This window comes from Cetorhinus maximus, chromosome 34 (genome assembly GCF_964194155.1).
Source record: "Cetorhinus maximus chromosome 34, sCetMax3.hap1.1, whole genome shotgun sequence".
Taxonomy (NCBI): Eukaryota; Metazoa; Chordata; class Chondrichthyes; order Lamniformes; family Cetorhinidae; genus Cetorhinus; species Cetorhinus maximus.
This window is the reverse complement of record NC_135912.1, coordinates 7,674,653-7,698,546: the sequence shown is the minus strand read 5'-3', so window position 1 is coordinate 7,698,546 and position 23,894 is coordinate 7,674,653. Positions and strand designations below refer to the sequence as shown.

The window sequence follows — 23,894 nt, the reverse complement described above, 5'->3', positions numbered from 1 at the left end:
AGAAAAGCAAGGGTCCCACCGCTGACCCCTGGAGAACTCCGCGACAAAACCTCCTCCAGCCTGAAAAGCATCCATTAACTACTACTCTTTGTTTCTTGTCACTCAACCAATTCCATATCCATGTTGCTACTGCCCCTTTTATTCCTCGAGCTATAACTTTGCTCACAAATCTGTTGTGTGGCACTGTATCAAACGCCTTTTGGAAGTCCATGTACACATCAACAGCACTGCCCTCATCAACCCTCTGTTACACCAAAAAAATTCCAGCAAGTCAGTTAAACATGATTTTCCCTTGACAAACCTATGCTGGCTTCAATTAGCCAGCATTTGCTCACATGACTATCAACTTTGTCCTAAATTATTGTTTGTAGAGTTTTCACCACTGAGATTAAACTTACTGGCCTGTAGTTTCTGGGCTTACCTTTACACCCTTTTTTGAACAAGAGTGTAACGTTTGCAATTATTGTCTGGCACCCTACCCAGTGAGTGTAAGGAAAGCTGAAAGATTATGGCCAGTGCCTTCGCAATTTTCACACTCACTTCCCTCAGTATGCATCTCATCCAGTCCTGCTGCCTTACTGACTTTAAGTACAAACAGCCTATCCAATACAACCTCATCAGTCTTAAACCTTTCTAGTGTCTGAATCGTCTCCTCTTTCAGCGTGGCCTGGGTAGCATCTTGCAAAGATTCCAAAGTCCAAATTGTTAATGTAAATTGCGAACAGCAGTGGTCTTAGCACTGATCCTTGTGGAACACCAATTCCCACTTTGAATAACTACCCTTTACTCCCTCTCTCTGCTTTGTCTCAAAGTCAGCTAGCAACCCATTCTGCCACTTGTCCCGGCTCCACGTTCTCTCACTTTATTCAATAGTCAATTACAAGGGTGGTCAAACGATGAGCCCCAGGCCTGTGGGAGCTTTTCATCCAGCCTTTGAGCTGTGCTGTATCTGTAGAGACTTGCCAAGCCATCTGCTGTCCAGGAAATATACTAAGGAGCAGGAAGTGGTCCAAGGTAAGCCAATGAGCAGTAGCTGGATGTGGGAATGGAGTACACCTGCCACGTGACAAGGGGACTAGCACGGAGAGCAGCACAAAGATTTACAATATGAGGAATCCTCTGACTGTCTCCTGATTACTGCTGGCATCGTGTTAAAAACACTGGCATAGGTTTAACTGAAGTGGTTTGAAGTGTCAGTGGGCATAGTATAGGTAGGTTCAAACTTGACCAGTAACTGTGCCTATCAAATACTTTCATTAACCCGGCAAACATTTATGCTGTTCCGATTTTGAATAATTTATCGATCAAGAATTATTTATTCCTATCCGTAACACAAGAACAACATGGCACCTATGAGCAAAGAGCTGTTTTCTTAAAAGCATCATTAAAATACTCCCAAGTTTTAAATACAATATTCTAAGTGTTGTATTTAGATTGGGGGCTCGTGATTGCTAGTCCAATCTAATCAATTGACTGACCTAAGTGTTCTTCATGCCATAACAAATTTTAGTGGTAGCTGTTGTTAATGCAATTCGTCAAAATAGCTCATCTGAACTTAAAAGGGGCCTTCAGCCTAAATAATTGCCACTCCTGGTCTATAACATGGTACCTTATCGATTTGAAAATCTAGATATATTACATTCAGTGTTACCCTCGTCTCTCTCTCTCTCTTACTCTGTTATCTCTTCAAAAAAGTTCAGTGAGGTTGATCAAGCAGGACCATTGGAAATCCATGCTGACTATTCATTGTTATATTTTTAGTTTCTAGGCGTTCTTCAATTCTCTCCTTTAGTAGGGATTTGATTATTTTTTTTCCACCACCTATGTTCAGCTGAAGGGTCTGACAGTTTGCTGAACATATTCTATCTCCCTTTCTCATTACAGGTATATTAGCTACTCTCCATTCTTCAAGCACCACGCCTTTCTCTAATGAATTTTTAAAAATGCGTAGTATTGCCTCTGCTATCTCTTCCCTGGGTTCTTTTAAAATGTGCAGATATATCCATCCAGGCCAGGGGTTTTATCCTCTGAGGTCTGATTAGTTTATTTAATATTTCACCTCTTCTGATCTTAAATGCAATTATCTCATTTCTAATATCATCCGCTGTCTCTGATAAATATTGAAGCAATGATTTAATATTTCTGCCATTTCTTTCTAATTTCCTTTTCTATTCTCCCATCCAATGGAGACCCCTATTCCCATTATGACTTTGCATTTATTGATGTGCCTGGAAAATATTTTACTATTTTATGTTCCTTGATAATTTAATTCCAGTTCCTCTTCGCCCTTTTTTTAAAGCTCTTCTAATTTCTTCATGTCTTCCCTCATCATGCTCTCCCCTGTGTACTTAGTGAATATCTCTTTCTTTACCCTCAAATTTTCCTCATCTTTTTATTCATCCATGGTGATTCATTAATGTTTAGCTTGTTCTTGTTTTTTTTACATTTTCCTGTATTCTGCTGAACACCATTTTAAATGTTTCCCGTTGTTGTTCTACATCATTGTTTATCAATATTGCTGTCCATTTTATTTTCCCAACTTCTATCCTCAGCCCCTCAAAATCGGCCAGTCTATTCTGGTCTTCGTCCATACTCATGTCCTTCACAATTTTTACCTTAAAGTATACAATATTATGGTCACTATTGCCTAGATACTCCCCCCCCCACCCCCCGCAAAACCATTTTTACTTCCTTCATTTATGGGGAGATGGTAGGGTAGTAGTGGTAATGTCACTGGACTAGTAATCCAGAGGCCCAGACTAATGCTCCGGGGACATGGGCTCAAATCCCACCACAGTTGAATTTAAATTTAACTAATAAATACGGAATATAAAGCTAGTCTCAGTAATGGTGACCATTACAACTATCATCGATTGTTGTTAAAAACTCCTTTGGTTCCCTTTAGGAAAGGAAATCTGCCAGTGACACCCACATTCCATGAAAGAACAAAAAAAATCTGCTCTGACTCATTCCCCATTACTAAAGCCAGTAGCGAATCCTCTATTGTTGGGCTTCTTATATACTGAGTCAGAGAAGAGTCTTGCACACAGTCTAGGAACCCCACTCCCTTCTCCCCTTTACTTACCTCTTCAGGCCAATTAATATCAGGGCAAATGGAATACTAATTATGAGGGATTTCATGTTTTTTTTTAAAAAAAACTCATTTCCCTAATTAGTTTGCATATTTTTTTCCCCTCCATCCTCCTTCCACCATGACCTGGTGGTCTGTAGACTACCCGTTAGTGCAGTTGATCCTTTATCTTTTTATCTCTACCCATATGGATTTTATTTCTGCCTCGCTGTTTGCTGCATCAAATTTTTCTACTGCCATTATGTTTTCTGTGATAAGTCCAGCTACTCACTGCTTTTTCCCTCTCATATTTCTTTCTGAAATGTGTTATATCCTGCAATGTTTAATTTCCAGACCTGACTTTTTTTGTAGCCATGTCTCAGTAATCCCGGCTTGTCTGGCTCCCCTCAACGTATTATTGCCTCAAGTTCCCCTACTTAATTATGAACACCGTATGTACATTAATGCACAGTTAACCTTATGTTTAACAGCGCTTCCTCCTACTTTATTTTTAACTCTTTGCTCTCTCGTTTCATAATTTTAATTACCCCCAGACTAGAACGTCCTCACTTAGTTAATGGTCTCTTTTTCTGTTTCGTTTATATTAAGGTTGATTCATTTCGTGTGCATCCCTCTCGCCTCCATCTTAAAGCCTTTACCACCTCCCTATTTGCCCTTTCCGTTCTGGTTCAGGTAGAGTCCTTCCTCTTAGTACAGCTCCTTTTCCCAGTACTGGTGTTAATGTCCTGTAAAAAGAAACCCCACTTTCCCACAGCAGTTCTTTAGTTGCATGTTAATTCTCCAGATCGGATTGTTCCCCTGCCAATTTGTACGTAGTTTGGACAATATGCCTGAGACTATTACCCTTGTAACTCTTTCGAGTTATCAACAGTCACAGATTGTAACTCTTTCGAGTACATTCACAGTTCTTGGTTTCCGGGAGTGGGACATGAACCCACAACCTTCTGATTCAAAGGCGAGGGTGCTATGAACTGAGCCACAGCTGACACCTCTCCTGCCTTTTAATTCAGCTCCTAACTGCTGCTATTCACTCAGCAGGTCCTCCTCCTGGTTCCCATTGTTTGTTCTGACTTGGAGTATGATTGGATTATCCTCCTCCCTTTCCAAATTCCTCTGCAGGCACTACGCGATATCCTTTACCCTGGTACTTGTTCTGCTCTCTTCCATGCTCCCCTTACTCCTTGGACAGCCTTCTGATCCACAATAGGTCTTGCATTCTGGCTGTCCACCCTGTAGTTTTTGTCCTTGTCTTCACTGGCAGCTAGTTATACATCCTACCTGTTGGACAGGGCCAGTGTCTGACGTAACGAATTCCCAACCACTCCTAAGTCCCTGTTACCCTACTCCCTAATAGTCACAAACCTTTTTTCTGAACCTGTGCTTTCCTATGGTGTATAACTGCGTTCTGGATAAAATTATCCAGAAATTTCCACCCTCCCCTACCCTTATGTTTCGGCGTGTCTCCAGCTCGCACTCCAGTTTAATGATGCTGAGCTGGAGTGACTGAAGCCAGAGACCTTTCATGCAGGTAATGGAATCTTGGACAGTCTCAATGTCCACAAGCTCCCACATACTAATGCCCGGGACACGGTCTGCCCTGATAGTTTTAGTCTTTAATAACTCGCTTAATGGTAATTGGGATAAATCTAATTCGTTTTTTGAAAAGATTATTTCTAGATAGTACTCACCTACCTGCTGTCTTGTGTTGTCACTCCTTGAAAATTTTGTTCTCTCTCCACTGCTCCCTTCAATCTCACCTCTCCCTGTGCACTTTGCTGCACTGCCGCTGCCTCCTGCGCTGTTTGTAAACACTTCGCCATCTTGATATGCTTTGCTGCACTGCCTCCTGCACTGTTTGTAAATGCTGCACCATCTTGATATGCTTTGCTGTGCTGCTGTTGCTTCCTGCGCTGTTTGTAATCCCTCATTCCCATGATGTGCTTTGTTGCACTGCCCCAAAAGGAACGGGTGCAGGCTCCATGGGCGAATGACTTGCTTCTGTGGCGTACTATATTTTGATCGTTTCCCAGTATCCAAGGCCTTTTGAGAGCGCAGTGTCCCAGATTTCCAAAGCCCTTTTGCGTGAAGAACTCCTTCCTGACAGTCTGGCTTTAACTTTAAGGTTTGCTCTGGAAATCTCCCACCAGTCTGTCTACTTACTTTACCAACTCCTTTCATCATCATTATCAAATAGATTACATCATCCCATAACCTTCTGTATTCAAGGAATGCAATCCATGTCTATGGAAACTCTTCCATATAATTTAACCCTTTTAACTCCTGGACCGTTCTGGTGAAACTGTTGCTAAGGTCATTATATTTTTCCTGAGGTGCAGAGCCCAGGACTGAACACAGGTCTCCAGATGGGGTCTAACCAAAGCTCTGTACAGCTCTAATGCAAGTTTCATCCTTATGTATTCCAACCCCCCTCGAGATAAAATCCAACATCAACAACCTGCATTTACAGAGTGCCTTTAACACAGTAAAACTCCTCAAAAAGCTGCACATGAGGACAAAACAAAATTTGAAAGTAACCCACATAAGGAGCTTTTAGGGCAGATGACTAAATGTTTGGTTAAAGAAGTAGGTTTTGGGGAGCATCTTAAGAGGGAAAGGGAGGTTGGGAGGTTTAGGGAGAGAATTTCAGAACGATGGGCTGAGGTGCTGAAGGCACAGCCACCAATTAAAATCGGGGATGCGCAAGAGACCAGAATCGGAGCAGTGCAGAGATCTCGGTGGGTTGCAGTAGGAGGTTACAGAAATAGGAATTTTAAAAATCGAGGTGTTGCTGAACTAGAAGCCAAGGGTGACCGTGAGCATAGGAGTGAAGGATGAACAAGACTCGGTGAGAGTTAGGTTATGGGCAACAGAGATTGAATGAGCCCAAGTTCATGGAGGGTAGAAGATGGGAGGTCAGCTAGGAGTGCACTGGAACAGTTCAGTCCCGGGGAAACAAAGGGACAGAGGAGCTGAGGCCGAGAGGAGAGTGCAAGTACGGAGGGAGCAGCAGAGGGCAGGGGAGGGGAAGGAGGGCGGAGAGGAAACGGACAGAAGAGTGAGACGGTGGAATAAAGAGACAATCCACGCTGAAAAGGTGATGTCAGTCTGCTATTCTTGCGGATTCTTGAGTACTTTGAGTGAGAATGAACTAGTTCCTTTAAACTTTATTTCTCATACACAACCGACAACTTCACATCTGCTCCCCAGCAGTAAAACCAGACACATGCACTCATTGTGTGAACTCAAATTCCGATCAAACAAGTCACTGGCACTGAAGCAACAAAACCAGAGAGCGAAAACCGGCCATAAATGGAACAGGGTGACAGTTTGGCCCATTTCACAAGACTGGCCCAAGCAGCTTCCAGCGAAGGAGAGGAGGGAGAGGTGGTGGGGGAGGGCGGCTCTGGAGAATCGCAGATATGCTTCCATCAGTGCTTGCTACAGCCACAGGGTGCCTTGTGGAGGATGTGAACTCTCCCGTCCCGTCCTGCTCCATCCAGAGGGTGAAAGCCGCTGGCAGCTATCAAAAGAAGAGGCCTCGCATGCGTCGGCCAATGCCCTGCCGGTCATACAGGATATTGAACTTGTTCACAAACTGGTTCATGGTGTTGCAGGTCTTGGTGATGGTGCCAAGGTAAGCCATCAATCCCACATCGTTACATTGCTGTGAGGGAGAGAAAGAGACACAGCAGTGATATCTAGTTCGAAAACTTCACATTATCACAGTGCCAGGTCCCGCCCGCCTGGCCGGGCCACTGACCTCCGCTCGCCCGGCCAGGCCACTGACCCCTGCCCACTTGTCCGGGCCACTGACCCCTGCCCACTTGTCCGGGCCACTGACCCCTGCCCACTTGTCCGGGCCACTGACCCCTGCCCACTTGTCCGGGCCACTGACCCCTGCCCACTTGTCCAGGCCACTGACCCCCTGCCTGCTGGCTCTGCCCGGTTACATGCTCGTGCAATAATTAGGTACAAAAAGACCAATGTAAAAGGCAAGTGGGATTCTTGCCTTTATAACAAGAGCTAACGTGTAAAAGGGAAGAGGTTTTATTACAGCTATAGAAAGCTCTGGTTAGATCACATCTGCAGTACTATAGCATTCTGGGCTCCAGGAGGCTGAATTAGGTTTACTGCGCATGTATGTAAACGTATGAAGCTTGGGCAATACAGTTGGCGAGCTCCATACATAAAAAGCCACATGCGAGTGTGATGTTGTTATCACAGAGACTTGGCTCAAAACAAAAAGAGTAGGACTGGGGTATGAAATATTCCTGGATACAAGGTGTTCAGGAAAGACAGAGAAAGGAGGAGTGGCTGTATTGATTAAGGAGAATATTACAGTGGACAGACAGGACGCCCTTGAGGGATCAGGGACAGATTCTATTTGGTTAGAGTTACAAAACACTAGAGGCGCCATTACAATACTGGGTTATCTATAGGCCACCAACTAGTGGGAAAGATACAGAGGAGCAAATTTGCAGGGAAATCACAGAAAGGTGCAAAACCTGTAGTGATAATGGGAGATTAATAGGTAGTTATCCCACTAAAAACTTGGCAAGACAGAAGTAAGAGTTTTTAAACTTATTTTTTATTATTCTTTCACGGGTCACGGGCATCAACATTTGTTGCCCACCTTGAATTGCCCTTGAGCTGAGTGGCTTGCCCAGCCATTTCGGAGGGGCAGTTAAGAGTCAGCCACATTGCTGTGAATCTGGAGTTACATGTAGGCCAGACCAGGAAAGGATGGCAGATTTCCTTCCCTAAAAGACATTAGTGAACTAGATGCTTTTTTTTTTATACAACAATCGAGAGTGTTTCATGTTCATTAATAGCGAGATCAGCTTTCAAATTCAGATTGAATTCAAATTCCATCAGCTTCGAATCCATGTCCCCATAGCATTAGCCTGGGCCTCTGGATTACTAGGTCAATGACACTACCACTAGGCCACCGTCCTCCCCAAATCCTTCTGAATGGTGTTCAGGAGAATTTTCTTGATCAGTATGTTTCCAGCTCAATGAGGAAGGAGGCATTGCCGGATTAGGTTAGAGGTGAGCCAAATGTCAGTAGGGGAACACTTAGGGATCAGTGATCATAGTATCATAAAGCTTAGATTAACTATGGAAAAGGAGGAATCTACAATAAAAAATACTGGGGTCAATGAGGCGAAAGCAGATCTGTCCTGGTAAACTGGAAATAAAGATAGGTAGGCAAAACTGTAAACAAATCACAAACTCCCTTTAAAGAGATAGATCAGCCACAGTTGAGGTACATACATTCACGAGGGGGAAAGGTAGGGAAAGCAAATAAATCCGGAGCTCCATGAATGACAGGAGAAAGAGTAAGATGAAGCAGTAAAATGGGGGTTCTATGACAGATGTCAGGTTGATAATACAAGTGAAAAGCTGGCTGAATATAGAAAGTGCAGAGAGGAAGTGAAGAAAAAGGTAAGCGACGCAAAAAGAGTATGAGAGGAGACTGGCAGCTAATATAATATGGAATCCAAAAGTCTTCCATAGGAACATAAATAGTAAAAGTGCAAAGAGGGGTGGGGTTGATTAGGGGCCAAAAGGGAATCTATGCATGAAAACAAAGGGAATGGCTGAGGTATTAAATGAATACTTTGCATCTGTCTTTACCAAGGAAGATAGTCTTCGTTAAAGAGGGGATAGTTGACGATAATTGATAAAGAGGAGGTATTAGAAAGGCTGACTGTACTTAAAGTTGATAAATCACCGGGACTGAACTGATTCTGCTGGGCAGTAAGGATGGTGGCTGCAAAGACAATGGCCATAATCTTCCAACCCTCCTGAGGTACAAGGTTGGTGCCAGAGGACTAGAGAAATGCAAATGCTTTTGTTCCAGAAAGTGTGTAAGTATATGCCCAGCAACTACAGGCCAGTCAGTTTACTCTCAATGCTGGGGAAGCTTTTAGAAACAATAACTTGGGACAAAATTAACAGCCACTTGGACAAGTGTAGATTAATTAAAGAAAGTTGGTATGGATTTGCGTCCGTGCAGGGCAGGTTGAGAAAGTGGTTAACAAAACATATGGGATCCTGGGATTTTTAATAGAGGCATGGAGTACAAAAACAAGGAAGTTATGATGAATCTATATAAAACCCAGGTTTGGCCTCTATTGGAGTAGTGTGTCCAGTTCTGGACCACATGTTTTAGGAAGGATGTGAAGGCATTAGAGAGGGTGCAGAAAAGATTCACAAGAACGGGTTCAGGACGAGGGACTTCATCTATGCGGATAGATTGGAGCAGTTGGGGTGTTCGCCGTAGAGGGAAAAAAGGCTGAGAGCAGATTTGACTGAGGTGCTCCGAGTCATGAGGTGTTTGGACAGAGTAGATAGAGAGAAACTGTTCCCATTGGCAGCAGGATTGGGAACCACAGTACACCTATTTAAGGTGATTAGCAAAAGAACCAAAGGCGGCATGAGGTAAAGCTTTTCCTTTTTTATCTTAAATGCAGCAAGTAGTCAGGGTCTGGAATGCACTGTCTGAGAGTGTGGTGGAGGCAGGGTCAATCGACGGGTTAGGGTCTGGAATGCAATGCCTGAGAGTGTGGTGGAGACAGGGTCAATCGAGTGGTTAGGATCTGAAATGCACTGTCTGAGAGTGTGGTGGAGGCAGGTTCAATCGAGTGGTTAGGATCTGAAATGCACTGCCTGAGAGTGTGGTGGAGGCTGGGTCAATCGAGTGGTTAGGATCTGAAATGCACTGCCTGAGAGTGTGGTGGAGGCAGGTTCAACTGAAGTGTTCAAAAGAATATTGGATAAGCACCTGAATGGAAAATAATTGCTGGGTGAAAGTGTCGGGGGAGTGGGACTAGCTAACTTGCTCAAGCAGAGAGCTGGCACAGACACAAAGGTCCAAATGGCCTCCTTTGGCGTTGCAGCCATTCTGTAACCAGACCTTAGAAAGAATATATTGGCCTTGGAAGCACAGATACCGGACTCCTTATCTGGCAGGACCCAGAAACCGGGTCCCACCCTGGGAACCTCAATCCCCATCAGGCATTATTGTCCCATCACATCTGGGTCGCGGCATACTGATCCCCTGTTCTTCCGGTCCGGTTTTATTTATTCCATGTTGGGATTAACGGTGCGGAAGTCGGCCTGGTCCGTCCCTCATCCCTTCTCTGGGTCTGAGAAAGCAACCTAGCTTTACGTTTTAATTAATTCCCAAAATCCAGAAAATCCGCAAATCCGGAACACGTCCGGTCGCAAGCGCCCCGGATCCAGAGTCTGGTGCCTGTAGTGCGCTGCAGCTTCATGAGAATGTAGCCAGAGCTCTGAGGGTTAGCTTATGCATAAACTAGATTTTTACTTCTGCTGCTGTGGGGTAGGAACAAGGGGCATAACCTTAAAAAAGAGTGAGGGCATTTGGGATGGAAGATTGGAAGCTCTGCTTCATACAATGGAATGGCAATGATAAACTTTCACTTGCCAAGAGTAATGGGAGTCTGGAGCCTGAAGCAAACAGATTGAGTTAAAATACAGATCAGCTCTGACCTCATTGAATGGTCTCTTCTTGTTCCCACTAAGGCTTCCCGGCAGACTGATGGGTTTCGTTTTGAAAGTTACAGCCCTATCTTGGAGCAGCTACAATTCCCAGATGAGCGACTAGCTCTGACTTACGTCATAGAAGTCTGTCTTAAACTTGTCGGTGCTGAGGACAGGCAGTCGGTGACACAGGGCGTAGGCCTCACGCAGGATTTCATGGTTAAACGGCACTTCACCTGTCAGAAAGCATGAATGTGACATCAGCAAACCAGCTCACCACGCACTGACCCTCAGAGATCCTCCAACACTGGCACCTACGCCCAGCTCCCATACCCCACCGCACCAACCCTGAAACTCCCAGGGCCCTGTCCCCATCCCCCCCAAATCGGCCTCGCACCCCACACTGCTCCCTTAGGCACCGCCCCTCCTTCCTCCAAACCTTGCACTGGCCCACAGGCCCTGGATGGGACAGCTCGGTGCTTGATGGGGTGATGTGGGAGGGGCTCTCTTACCCGATTCCACAGCTTTCACGTACTCCAGGATAACTCGGACCCGACTGTGCAGCATCTTGATGGCGCTGTGCTGCGCAATTAGATGCTCAGCCACTGTAAAAGGAACAGAAATAAGAGAATTTCATTAACAGTTTGGGGGAAGGGGGCAGCAGTAAAGTACAAGGTTGGTGTTGGGGGGGTGGGTGCCGTTGTGGGTGAACATATTTGATTCTCACTGAACTACCACTTCACAGGAACATTACCAGACAAATGATCCCAAATCACGAAGAGAGGTTAGGGTCTATGGCCAAAAACGTGGTCGAAGTGGTAGGTTTTAAAGGAAGAGAGGTGAAGGGGCAAAGAAAGTTATATAGGAACTTCCAAAGCTTATGGCTTAGGCAGCTGAAAACAATTCCACCATTACAGAGAAGCACAGAACTCTGAGGGCTTCAGAGGAAGAGGTTACCAGGGGTCTGTAGAGTAGGAGCAGATTTTTTTTTAAATGTATTCATTCAGAGGAGACGGTAGCGTACTGGTAATGTCACTGGACTAGTAATCCAAAGGCCCAGACTAATGCTCAGAGGACATGGGTCCAAACCCAGCATGGCAGCTGGTGGAATTTGAATTCAATTAATAAATCAGGAATTTAAAGCTAGTCTCAGTAATGGTGACCATGAAACGATCATCAACTGTCATAAAAACCCATCTGGTTCACTCATGTCCTTTAGGGAAGGGAATCTGGCCTACACCTCCAGAGCTAGAGCTATATGGTTGACTCTTAACTGCCCTCTGAAATGGCCTAGCAAACCACTCAGTTCAAGGGCAGTTATGGATGGCAACAAATACTGGCCTTGCCAGTGATGCTCTCATCCCATGAAAAGAATAAAGAAAAAAAATTCATGGCATGTGGGTGTCACAGGCTAGGCCAACATTTATTGCCCATACCTAATTGCCCCTTGAGAAGGTGGTGGTGAGCCGCTTTCTTGAACCTCTGTAGTCCATGTGGTGTAGGTACACCCACAGTGCTGTTAGGGAGGGAGTTCCAGGGATTTGAAGGAACGGCGATATATTTCCAAATTAGGAAGGTGTGCGACTTTGTGGGAAACTTGCAGTTGGTGGTGTTCCCATGCGTCTGCTGCCCTTCCCCTTCTGGGTAGTAGAGGTTTCGGATTTGGAAGCTGCTGTTGACGGCGCCTTGGCAAGCTGCTACAGTGCACCTTGTGGATAGTACACACTGCTGCCACTGTGCATTGGTGGTGGAGTGAGTGAATATTTAAGGTGATGGATAAGGTACCATTCAGGCGGGTTGCTTTGCCCTGGATAATGTCGAGCGACTGAGTATTGTTGGAATTTCGCTCATCTGGGAAAGTGGGGAGTATTCCATCACACTCCTGACTTGTGTCTCGTGGATGGTGGACAGGTTTTGGAGAGTCAGGAGGTGAGTTACTCAACTGATGCATTCTCCATGGAACGCTTCTACCAATCAGAGTCCACTTGCCAACCAATCAGCACTCTCTTCTCATACAACATAAATATGTTGTTTCCCCAGACATTGGTATTTTTGTGAATTGTCCTGAGTGCAAGATGAAAAGCTTTGACAAAAAATGTCTCCTTTTTTCAGCAATACTCAAGTTCTGTACTACCAAATGAGTAGCTACTCTCTGCAGAATTCCCAGTCTCTGACCTGATCTTGAGGCCACGGTATTTTTGATGGCTGGTCCAGTTAAGTTTCTGGTCACTGGTGACTCCCCAGGATGTTCATAGTGGGGGATTCAGCGATGGTAATGCTGCTGAATGTCAAGGGGAGATAATTAGATACCCTCTTGCTGGAGATGGTCATTGCCTGGCACTTATGTGGCAGGATGCAGGGGTCTGCAGAGATAGGGAGAGGTTGTGCCAAGGAGTGACGAACTTTAGGTGCAATACCTCTAGAATCTCGAGACCACCCACAGTTTTCAATATGTAGTGTTTGTGTTTTATATACAATTACCAATCTTGTTAAGACACAGGAAAGATGCAAAATACAACTAAGTCTGTCACTGATTTGACCAGTCTATGGGAGAATGTTCCAAATTCACTATATTGGTCAAATATTAACTGCAAATTTCTCATCTCGTCTTTCAATTTGTATACTTTATACATGCTGCGTATACTACAAACTGGCCTATTTGATCCTAAGCTGAGCTGCAACCCCATATCCTCCCCAACTCTGCTGCCTGTACCTTAACTCACACCAAGTCATGTTCATCCAGTACCCCTGTGCTCGCTGATCGACACTGGCTTTCAGTCCAGCAACGCCTCAATTTTCATCCGTGTTTTTCAAATTCTTCCATGACCTTTTCTCTCTGTAACCTCCTCCAACCCTCTGAGATCTCTGTGCTCCTCCAATCCCAGCCCCTTGGACATTCCCGATTTCCATCGCTCCATTATTGGCAGCTGTGCTTTCAGCTTCCTTGGCCCCGAGCTCTAGAATTCCCTCCCTAAACCTCTGCGACTCTGGCTCTCTTTTCCCCTTCAGTTCACTCCTTAAAACCTGCCTCGCTGACCAAGCTTTCAGTCACCCCTTCTAATGTCTCGTTCTTTGGCCCAGCGTTAAATTGTCTGATTAGTCTTCTGTGAAGTGTCTTGGGATGCTATATAAATGAAAGTTGTTGTTGAAAGGGTCAGAGGTTAACCTGTTTGGCTTCCAGGGCAAGTGAAAAAAAAATGATCACTATGTGGGGAGGTGTCATGGAGGGCAGGGTGAGTGAGTGGGATAGTTACTTCATCACGAGTTGCTTAGTTGGAGAAAGGACAATGTTCGGCCTGGGACACTGGGACAGTAAAGCTTGTTACTTTCCATTCTTGTTGAATGGAGCTAGGGTTTACACCAGTTTCCCAGCAGCTGTGGTAGGACAGGCAGCAACACCCCACCCCCACCTCAACTGAACACATCGGTTTACAGAACAATGGCACGTCCTTGCCTGTGGAGTTCTCCCCTGTGCCCGTAGCCGTCATGCGAGCCACATGGTCGACTCCAATGCGCTCCGCCTCCTCTGTGGCCAAGGTGTAGGTCAGTTCGGCAAACAGCACCGTGGCCTGGACAAAGAACAGAACAAAAAAAACAATCAGCGTGGGGGACTCTGTCAGCACAGAGGAGCGTGAGCATTCTCTAGGGAAACACTAAGAACTGGGCCCCGCCCACTAAGCTGTGGGTCCTGCTTCAAGTCCTGGTTGTGAGGCAGTGAGAGCAGCATCATTATATTCCCAGTCATCACTCAACCGGTCGGGCAAGGACAGAATCAGGGCCCTACTGTGATGCACCTTCCAGTGGAACAGCTTGCTGGCTCTCATCAGGACTCAGTACTCACACATCAAGTGTCACTTGGTCAGTCAGCCGGCACACATGGAGCTGTATCCCAGCCGGAGTCAGTGATTGCAGCAGAGAAGTCAAAAATAGGAAGAAGGGAAAGGATTAGCCAGCCTGAGAGGGGAGGGGTGGGGTAGGGCTTTTGTGGGGGCTTGATCAGCGCCTGCCGACCTTGGGGCAGGGGCGATGGGTAGTGGTCAGTGCCTGCCTGCCTGGCGGGGGTAGGAGCGAATTAAGAGTTTGCTGTTGTGTGAATGCACCACCTCAGTTGCGGTGCAGAATGGAAAAGCTGTGTCCCACACCAGGCTCCGAGTCCCTTCCCTGGGGCAGAAGAGGCTGGCTGACCCCCGTCAGCTAGGGTTTACTGTAGCTCCTGCGTGTAGTCAGTGTTGGCATTTGAACACAGCAGTTGGCTGGGGCTGATCCCAAACCTGGAAAGTCATAGACGGGGAGACTGGACTTCCAAGACATCACTCCTCGAGCATTCAGGCTCTCTGGGGAATTGGCGATGGGGACTGAAGGGGAGGGTGGGGAGCAGAAAGTGGTCTAACCTGGGGAAGGGGCCCAAAGGTGGTGCAGCCTGGGAAAGGTGGGGGCAGGTGCTAGGAGATTCCCAGGAGTCAACACTTTAATTCTTGGCATATTTGGCAATTTAGGCTGAGAACAACTACCACAGTCTCTGCATTTTCTAACAAAAGGAATTGGTAAACAGTGAAGAGGCCTGCAAAAGACCAACAGGTCAACAGAGAACAGGCAAAATGGGGGCAGATACTGTTTAATGTGAAAGGGTCTGAGGTGATACATTTTTGGAGGAAAAATAAGCATTCATATTACATTGAAAGGACAGATACTGGAGGGTGTGAATGAAGAGAGAGAGAAAGGTCCCGAGGTACAGATAGACTCTTCTTAAAGTGAGAGAGCAGGGGAGAAAGGTCAATAGGAATAGGCGTTTTTGAAAGTAGGGACATAGTGTGCAAGAGAAAATAAATAATGACAAATTTGCACACAACATTGATCAGTTCCCAGTTGGAGCAGTATATCCAATTTTGTACACGCCACTAGAGAAAGGACATTAAAGCCATAGGGAGAGCAGAAAGCGCTGATTCACCAGGGTGATGACAAAAATAAGAAACGATAGTTATGAGGAGAGATTTGTGATACTGAGGGAGATTTAATAGGGGTATTCATAGAGTGAAGTGAGCAAGAATATTTCCTCTTGATGGGGGGTCAATAGTTAGGGGTTATTGGTTAAAAATTGCCTTTACAGGGAGGATGGCTGGAGCTGGAATGCTTTACCACAGGGAATAGTGAAGGCAAGCGGAGGAAGCTACAGAATTGTGGACAATGCTGCCAATGGGATTGGTACAGGGTTATGAGGAGAGAATGGGGCAGTGGGATTAGTTTGGGATTGGGACAGGGTTATGAGGAGAGAATGGGGCAGTGGGATTAGTTTGGGATTGGTACAGGGTTATGAGGAGAGAATGGGGCAGTGGGATTAGTTTGGGATTGATACATGGCAATGGGAAGAGAGCGGGACAGTGGGATTAGTTTGGGATTGAAAAAGGGCTATGAGGAGAGAGTGGGCATGGGATTAGTTTGGGATTGATATAGGGCTATGGGGAGAGTGGGGCAATGGGATCAGTTTGGGATTGATAGAGGGCTATGGGGAGAGCGGGATTAGTTTGGGATTGACGTAGGGCTTTGGGGAGAGTGGGGCAGTGGAATTAATTTTGGATTGATATATGACAATGGGGAGAGAGTTGGGCAGTGGGATTAGTTTGGGATTGATACAGGACTATGGGGAGAGAGTTGGGCAGTGGGATTAGTTTGGGATTGATACAGGGCTATGGGGAGAGAGCGGGACAGTGGGATTAGTTTGGGATTGAAAAAGGGCTATGAGGAGAGAGTGGGCAGTGGGATTAGTTTGGGATTTATATAGAGCTATAGGGAGAGTGGGGCAATGGGATCAGTTTGGGATTGATAGAGGGCTATGGGGAGAGAGTTGGGCAGTGGGATTAGTTTGGGAGTAATATAGCACTACTTGAAGAGCGCACGCAGTGGGATTAGTTGGTTGTTTTCTCTAGCAATGAGCCAGTACAGACACTGTCAGATGGCACCTCCCCCACCCCCTCGGTACAATGCCTCTGCTTCAACGAACAGCTGAAATATTATGCAGCTGGATTGAGAGTTGGCTAACTGAGGAGGTGGTGATAAATAGAGAGCCCTGTACATCAGAAAGTGATGTAGCTCTGCTCTTACATTATGCGAGTGGTATGGACCAGGTTTGCTATAGTTAGTTCGATATTTTTTGGTTTGAGAAAGTTTTTCTGGCAGGTAACTGGGAAAGAAGAATAGAAAAGAAACCTAGAGAGAAATTGGAGGTAATTGTGGAGACTGGCTGAGGTACGGCTAATCTAAGTAAATGCATACATGGGAAACATTAAAGAGATGCATAACATTATAAGGCTTTCCAGAGGAAAAGGCCAACCTGAATGCAACATACACACAGACTGAAAGAACAGAGCAGGACTGTATATAGTGCAGGGTATACACACAGACTGACAGCAACAGAAGCTGTACATTGTGTATATATCCTGCGCTATGTACAGTCTCTTGTCTGTTCCTGTCAGTCTGTGTGTATATCCTGCACTGACTGACAGTAATAGACAGACTGTACATAGTGCAGGATATACACACAGACTGACAGGAACAGACAAGAGGCTGTAATTGTGCAGGGTATACACACAGGCTGTACATAGCACAGGATATATACGCAATGTACAGTCTCTGTGTGTATACCCTGCACTATGTACAGTCTCTTGCCTGTTCCTGTCAGTCTATGTATATATCCTGCACTGACTGACAGGAACAGACAGGCTGTACATCATGCATGATATACACACAGACTGACCGGAACGGACACAATACTGTACACAGTGCAGGGTATACACAGACTGACAGGAACAGACAGACTGTATATAGTGCAGGACATACACACAGACTGACAGGAACAGACAGACTGTATATAGTGTGCAGGGTACAAACACAGACTGACAGGGACAGAGACCTTACATAGTGCAGGATATACACAGACTGACAAGGAACAGGCTGGGACTGTACACAGTACAGGATATATACACAGATTGACATGAACAGAGTAGGGCCGTACATTGTGCAGGATATACATACAGAGAGCAGGGAATGGAGAGGGGCTGTGTATGATGCAGAATATATACACAGATTGACAGGAACAGAGAGGAACTGTACATAGATCAGAATACAAACACAGGCTGACTGTTATAGAGAGGTACTACAACATCATGCATGATACACACACACACACACACACACACACACACACACACACACACACTGAAACAGGACAGAACTGAAGCCAATTAATTCCATACCTCTCCAGCGATGATATCGATGACTGACTCATAAACACTAACTGGAAGCTGTAAGATAAGACACACAGAGTCAGGCGGCAAACATTTATTACATTTAGTCTTTTTTCTGAAGCCAAGTCTTTCCCAATTAAGTGTTACATGGCGGGATCAAGCTGTGGACCCTTTAGAACAGAAACGTGCTTTCAATTTTCCAATGTGGTAGCTTTTATGTTTTCCTGTAATTACCTGCTGTATTTTCAAAGGCAGCATCCTCCTGTGTTCAAAACCTATCCCACTGGAGTCAAATGTTTCCTACTCGGACACCTTTTTCCAGGGTCCCCTCGCCTCCTTCAGTTTCCAATCCTCCTACAGGTCAATGGCTTTAGAAACTCAAGCTTGGCCCCATCTAACCAGTGCCTTCTACTGAACCTCCTCCTCCCTCGCTCCTTGCTGGGGCCCTACACTAACTGCCTTGTTCCTCCCTCCATGATAGTAGGTTCTGGGCAGCACTCAACAAATTGAAGATGAAACCCCCATAGTTTTACTTCAGGCAAATTTCACATTTAAAATATTAACAAGGGCTCTTTTTTCTATTACAAACAGGCTCAGTCAACAGCTGTAATTAGCAGCATCTGTGGGAGCTTCCATTTACATTGAGAAAGCCGAACAAGGAGGATTCATTAAGAGTGAGTTTGCTTTTCTCAGCTGTGATGACAAACAGCTTTTCAGTATTTAAAGAGGGCTGGAAAACGAAGGTGAATTTTTGGGCCCTTTTTAACATCGTGGTTGGGAGATTGCTTGCCTTCACTTCTGACCCCTCGTCAAAAATCTCAAAGGGTTCTGGGGCTGGAGGGGTTTACAGAGATACGTGGGTGTGAAGGCATGGAGGAATTAAAAACTGTTTAATTTTGAAGAGTTGAATACCGGGAGCCAACGCAAATCAGCGAGCACAGGGTTGACGGGTGAATGGGGCTTGGTGTGGGTTAGGTGATTGCAGGGGTAAATAAAGAGGGAAAAACCTACTCGACCTGGTCCTCACCAATGTCTGGCCAAAACAGCATTGGTAGGAGTGACCACTGCACAGTCTTCGTGGAGCCAAAGTCTCGCTTTCACACTGAGAATGTCCTCTATTCTGCTGACTCTGTTTCTGTCTGGAACTACCACTGTGCCAAATGGAACAGATTCAGAACAGATCTAGCAGCTCAAACTGGCATCCGTGAGGTGCTGTGGGCCGTCAGCAGCAGCAGAATTGTACTCAACCACAATCTGTAACCTCATGGCCTGGCATATCCCTCACCCTGACCCTGACCATCAACTCTGGTTCAGTGAGGAGTGCAGGAGAGCATGCCAGGAGCAGCACCAGGCATACCTAAAAGTGAGGTGCCAACCCGGTGAAGCTATAATACAAGACTACATGCATGCTAAACACCGGAAGCGCCATGCGGTAAACAGAGCAAAGTGATGCCATGTCTAAGAAGTCAGATTAAAGCTCTGCAGTCCTGCTACATCCACTGGCAAAGGTGGTGGAAAATTAAACAAATAACCAGGTGGAGGAGGCTCCAACATCCCCTCTCCTCAATGATGGAGGAGCCCAGCACACCAATGTAAAAGACAAGACTGTAACAGGTGTAACAATCTTCAGCCAGAAGTGTCAAGTGGATGATCCATCTCGGCCTCTTCCTGAGGTCTCCAGCATCACTGATGCCAGTCATCAGCCAATTCGATTCAACCCACGTGATATCGAGAAACAGCTGAAGGCACTGGATACAGCAAAGGCCCCAACTACTTCCCGCTGTAGTACTGAACACTTATCCCCAGAACTAGCTGTGCCCTAGCCAAGCTGTCCCAGTACAGCTTATGATCTCCATGGGGGAAAACAACAAACCAAAATAATCAAACTTACTGAATGAGCCCCAAATGAAGAAATCACCAACAAGAGCTCACTTTCTGCAGCTTTTACTTTGATACAAATCAGAACCAACGCATATCAACATCTTGGGGGTTACTATTGACCAGAACCTGAACTACAGCAGCCATATAAATACTGTGGCTACAAGAACAGGTTAGAGACTAGGAATTTTTAGGTAAGTAACTCATTTCTAGACTCCCCAAAGCCTCTCCACCATCTACAAGGCACAAGTCAGGAGTGATGGAATGCCCTCTACTTTCCTGGATGAGTGCAGCTCCCACAATACTCAAGAAGCTCGACGCCATACAGGACAAAGCAGCCCGCTTGACTGGCACCACATCCACCATCTTAAACATCCATTCACCCCACTCACTGACGCAGCAGCGTGTACCAACTACAAGGTGCACAGTCACTAAGGCTCCTTTGACGGCACCTTCCAAACCTATGACCCCCCCATCACCTAGAAGGGCAAGGGCAGCAGATACATGGGAACACCAGATGGACCACAGCGATTCATGGCAGCGGCTCACTAGCACCTACTCGAGGGCAATTAGGGATGGGCAATAAATGCTGGCCTAGCCAGCAAGGTCCACATCCCATGAAAGAATTTTTTTAAAAAGCAGAAGTAAGGTGGGAGAGGGAGGCCCAGCCAGGACAGCATTTGAATAAAAACAGAAAATGCTGGAAAAACTCAGGAGGTCTGACAGCACCTGTGGAGAGAGCATCAGAGTTAACAATTCACATCTGTATGACCCTTCTTCAGAGCATTTGAATAATTCAGTCTGGAGATGGCAAAAGCATTGATGAGGGCTTCAGAGAAAAATGGGCCAAGGCAGAGGCGAAGGAAGGGAATAAATAGTACAAAGGTGCAAGTGGGCAGCCTTCGTGATGGAGAAAATATGGGGTCGGAATTTCAGCTTGGGGTCAAAGAGCTGGTGAACATTCTGTTTCACTCAAACAGTGGGTGGGCAAGAAACTGGTGGTGAGGGTAAAAGTTTGGAACTAGCTATGGAAGACAATGCCTTTGCTCTTCCCGGTGCTCAGTTGAAGGAAGCCATGGTTCCTGCAGGAACATGTATCTGACATCACGGGAAGAGTGGAGGGCTTGAGTGCGGTGGTGGTGGGGTAGAGCTGGGCGTCATTAGTAAATGTATGGAATTTGATCCCAAAGGGATGATTCTATCGAGGAGTAGGGGAGAAATGGGAAGGGGGGTCCAGGACGGATCTTTGGGGAAACTCCAGAGCTAATAGAGCTGGAAGAGAAGCCATTTCAGGAGACTCTCTGACTATATTGGGGAGATAGTAGCAGAGCAGGCAAGGGCAGTGCCACACAGTTGGTCAGGAAGGAGAAGTGATGGACAAGGATGATGTGGGCAACAGTGCCAAAGGCTGCAGGCCAATTGAGAAGGAGGAGGAGGGGTAGCTTACTGTGGTCACGGTCACAGAGGATGTCATTTGTGATGCAGGTTCTTGCAGTTTCAAAGCCATTAGAAGGGCAGAAACCCAACTGGGGAGATTTAAAACAGAGTTGGAGGTCAGGTGAATATGAAACTGGGGAGGTGCCAAAACTTGAGAGGAAAGAGGTTAGAGGTGGCAGCAAAAGATTTAAGGGTAGAGGGCGTTTTTTTTTTCAGGAGAGCGTGTGACAGTAGGTATGTAAAGGAGGGGGACAGTTTCTGAAGAGAGGTGACTGTAATGTCAGCAACATGGGAGCTAGGAAGAATTGTCGAGTGGTCAACAGTTTGATTGGCACCACATCCACAAACATTCACTCCCTCCACCACCAACACACAGTAGTAGTGGGTACCAAGATGCACTGCAGGAATTCACCAAGGCTCCTTCAACAGCACCTTCGAAACCCACGACCACTACCATCTAGGACAAGGGCAGCAGGCGCATGGGAACACCATCTCCTAGAAGTTCCGCTCTAAGTCACTCACCATCCTGACTTGGAAATATATCCCCACTCCTCCACTGTCGTTGGGCCAAAATCCTGGAACTCCCTTCCTAACAGCATTGTGGGTGTACCTACACCACAGGAGCTGCAGTAGTTCAAGAAAGCAAGTCACCACCACCTTCTCAAGATCATCTAGGGATGGGCAATAAACACTGGCCCAGCCAGTGAAGCCCACATCCCATAAATTAATTTTTAAAAAGTTTAGCAGGAGTGAGATCGAGAGAGCAGCAGGTAATTCCCATGGATAAGATGAGATAGGAGATATAGGAGAGAAAGCAGAGAGCAGGATGTAAAATCATGGCTAGGGTACAAGGGGAGGGAAGGGATATTTGAGTAGTTGGGAAGTATTAGGTCAAAGAGGTTACTGAATGAATAGTCTGAATTTTGATAACTAGGGAGGGAAAGAACGTCTCATTAGTTGCCAGAGGCAGGAGAAAGGGGTTCAAAGACAATACTTGATGACACTGAAGCCAATAAATCTCCTGAAAGGGAAAAGCAGAACAGACTAATAGTGAGCTGGTGTTTCTGTCCAATCCATTTACACAGAGTTTCTTCCTCCTCCTCTTCTTCTTTAGTCACTGGAGGAGCTTTTCACATGAAACAACTGCAGTTACTTAAGTATCGACAAAGACAGGTACTGGAGCCCCCTAACGGCAAGATTTAACATAAACTCTTGTCAAACACACAGATTATGGTTTTCTTTGAAAGCAGTTTGGCTAAAACTTCAATCTTTGCAGACAATTAAACATTTGTACAGAGGCTAAATTAGTGCAACATTTTGGCAGCCGTTAGTTTTTCAACTATACTGTGCATCGCGACTGGATTTAAACGGTGCAGTCACTATGTCAGAACAAGAGAATAAAAAAACGCATGACACAGATACAATGTGTGCCACTAAGGGGGAAAGAGAAGGGCAAAGGACAAGTGATGACTGGGGAGATAGTTTGCAGTAGAGGGGCAATGTGAAGAGCGGCAGATGTAGCAAACAGAGAGAAGGGCAACAGCAGGAAAGGTGAACAGAAACGAGTTGAACACATAGGTGGAGGAAAATGAGTAGCAACAGTGAGACATAACGAGGGCCAGCTTAATGGTACCGGGGTTTAATGAGGGCCAGTGCAACGGTGGGATTTAACAAGTTCAGTGGGTTCAACCAGGGACAGCGCAACAGGACAGCGGGATTTGATGAGGTGCAGTGCAAGAGGGTGGCGGGATTGGGATCTAATGAGGGGCAGTGTAATTTTAACAAGGACGGATGCAATGCTAGCAGGGTCTAACAAGAGGCATTGTCATCGAACAGCTGGATCGGGATCCAACGAGGGGCAGTGCCATGGAAAGCGGGTTTGGGATCCAACGAGGGCAGTGTCACGGAACAGCGGGATCGGGATCTAACGAGGGGCAGTGTCATGGAACAGCGGGATCAGGATCTAATGAGGAGCAGTGTCAGTGAACAGCGCGGTTGGGATCTAACGAGGGGCAGTGCCTTGGAACAGCAGGATCGGGATCTAATGAGGGGCAGCGTCATCGAGCAGTGGGATCAAGATCTAACGAGGGTCAGTGTGATCGAGCAGTGGGATCAGGATCTAACAAGGGGCAATGCCATGGAACAGCAGGATCCGGGTCTAATGAAGGGCAGTATCATGGAACAGCGGATCGGGATCTAACGAGGGGCAGTGTTACAGAACAGTGAGGTCGGGATCTAACGAGGGCAGTGTCATCGAGCAGTGGGATCAGGATGTAAAGGTGGCAGTGCCATGGAACAGTGGGATCCAGATCTAACGAGGGGCAGTGTCATCGAACAGCAGGATTTAACAAGAAGCAGTGGGAATATTACAGCGGGATTTAATGATGGGTAGCGCAACAGCACAGCAGGATTTAACATGAATACTTTTCTTTGAACACAGTCCACCTTTAAGTTAACACACATTACTTACATCTGTGTGCTTCGTCATGGGGTTCAACTTGAGGAAGAGTGGGCTTTCAATAATCTCGCACACCTGCAAATGGCAGAGGAAAGGTCGGGGTTAGTGGAAAATTCTTTCAATCTGCACAGGAAATTCTTTAACAGAGGTAGCGGCTACCCAGCACATTTGTGGCACGCAGCGGCAAGAGAGCCAGTGGCTGTATAGGAAAAGCACTGCTGGCCCAAGAGATCTTACAGGAGATCAGAAAACCAACAGTGCAGCATACAGATAGAGCGCC

The 23,894-nt window shown here is 46.1% G+C and overlaps 1 protein-coding gene across 1 annotated transcript in view; it reads right to left on the bottom strand.

Annotated features, from left to right (window-relative positions):
- Positions 1-6,241: 6,241 nt before the first annotated feature.
- Positions 6,242-23,894, bottom strand: part of cops6 (COP9 signalosome subunit 6) — a 30,713-nt gene continuing 13,060 nt past the window's right edge. The window contains exons 4-9 of the mRNA XM_078533829.1: positions 23,627-23,689; positions 17,851-17,898; positions 14,055-14,169; positions 11,113-11,205; positions 10,736-10,836; positions 6,242-6,755 (exon numbers count right to left, since the gene is read on the bottom strand). Of these exons, the coding sequence (XP_078389955.1) occupies positions 6,615-6,755; positions 10,736-10,836; positions 11,113-11,205; positions 14,055-14,169; positions 17,851-17,898; positions 23,627-23,689 (561 nt within the window). The 3' untranslated portion in view covers positions 6,242-6,614. The remainder of the gene's footprint in view (positions 6,756-10,735; positions 10,837-11,112; positions 11,206-14,054; positions 14,170-17,850; positions 17,899-23,626; positions 23,690-23,894) is intronic.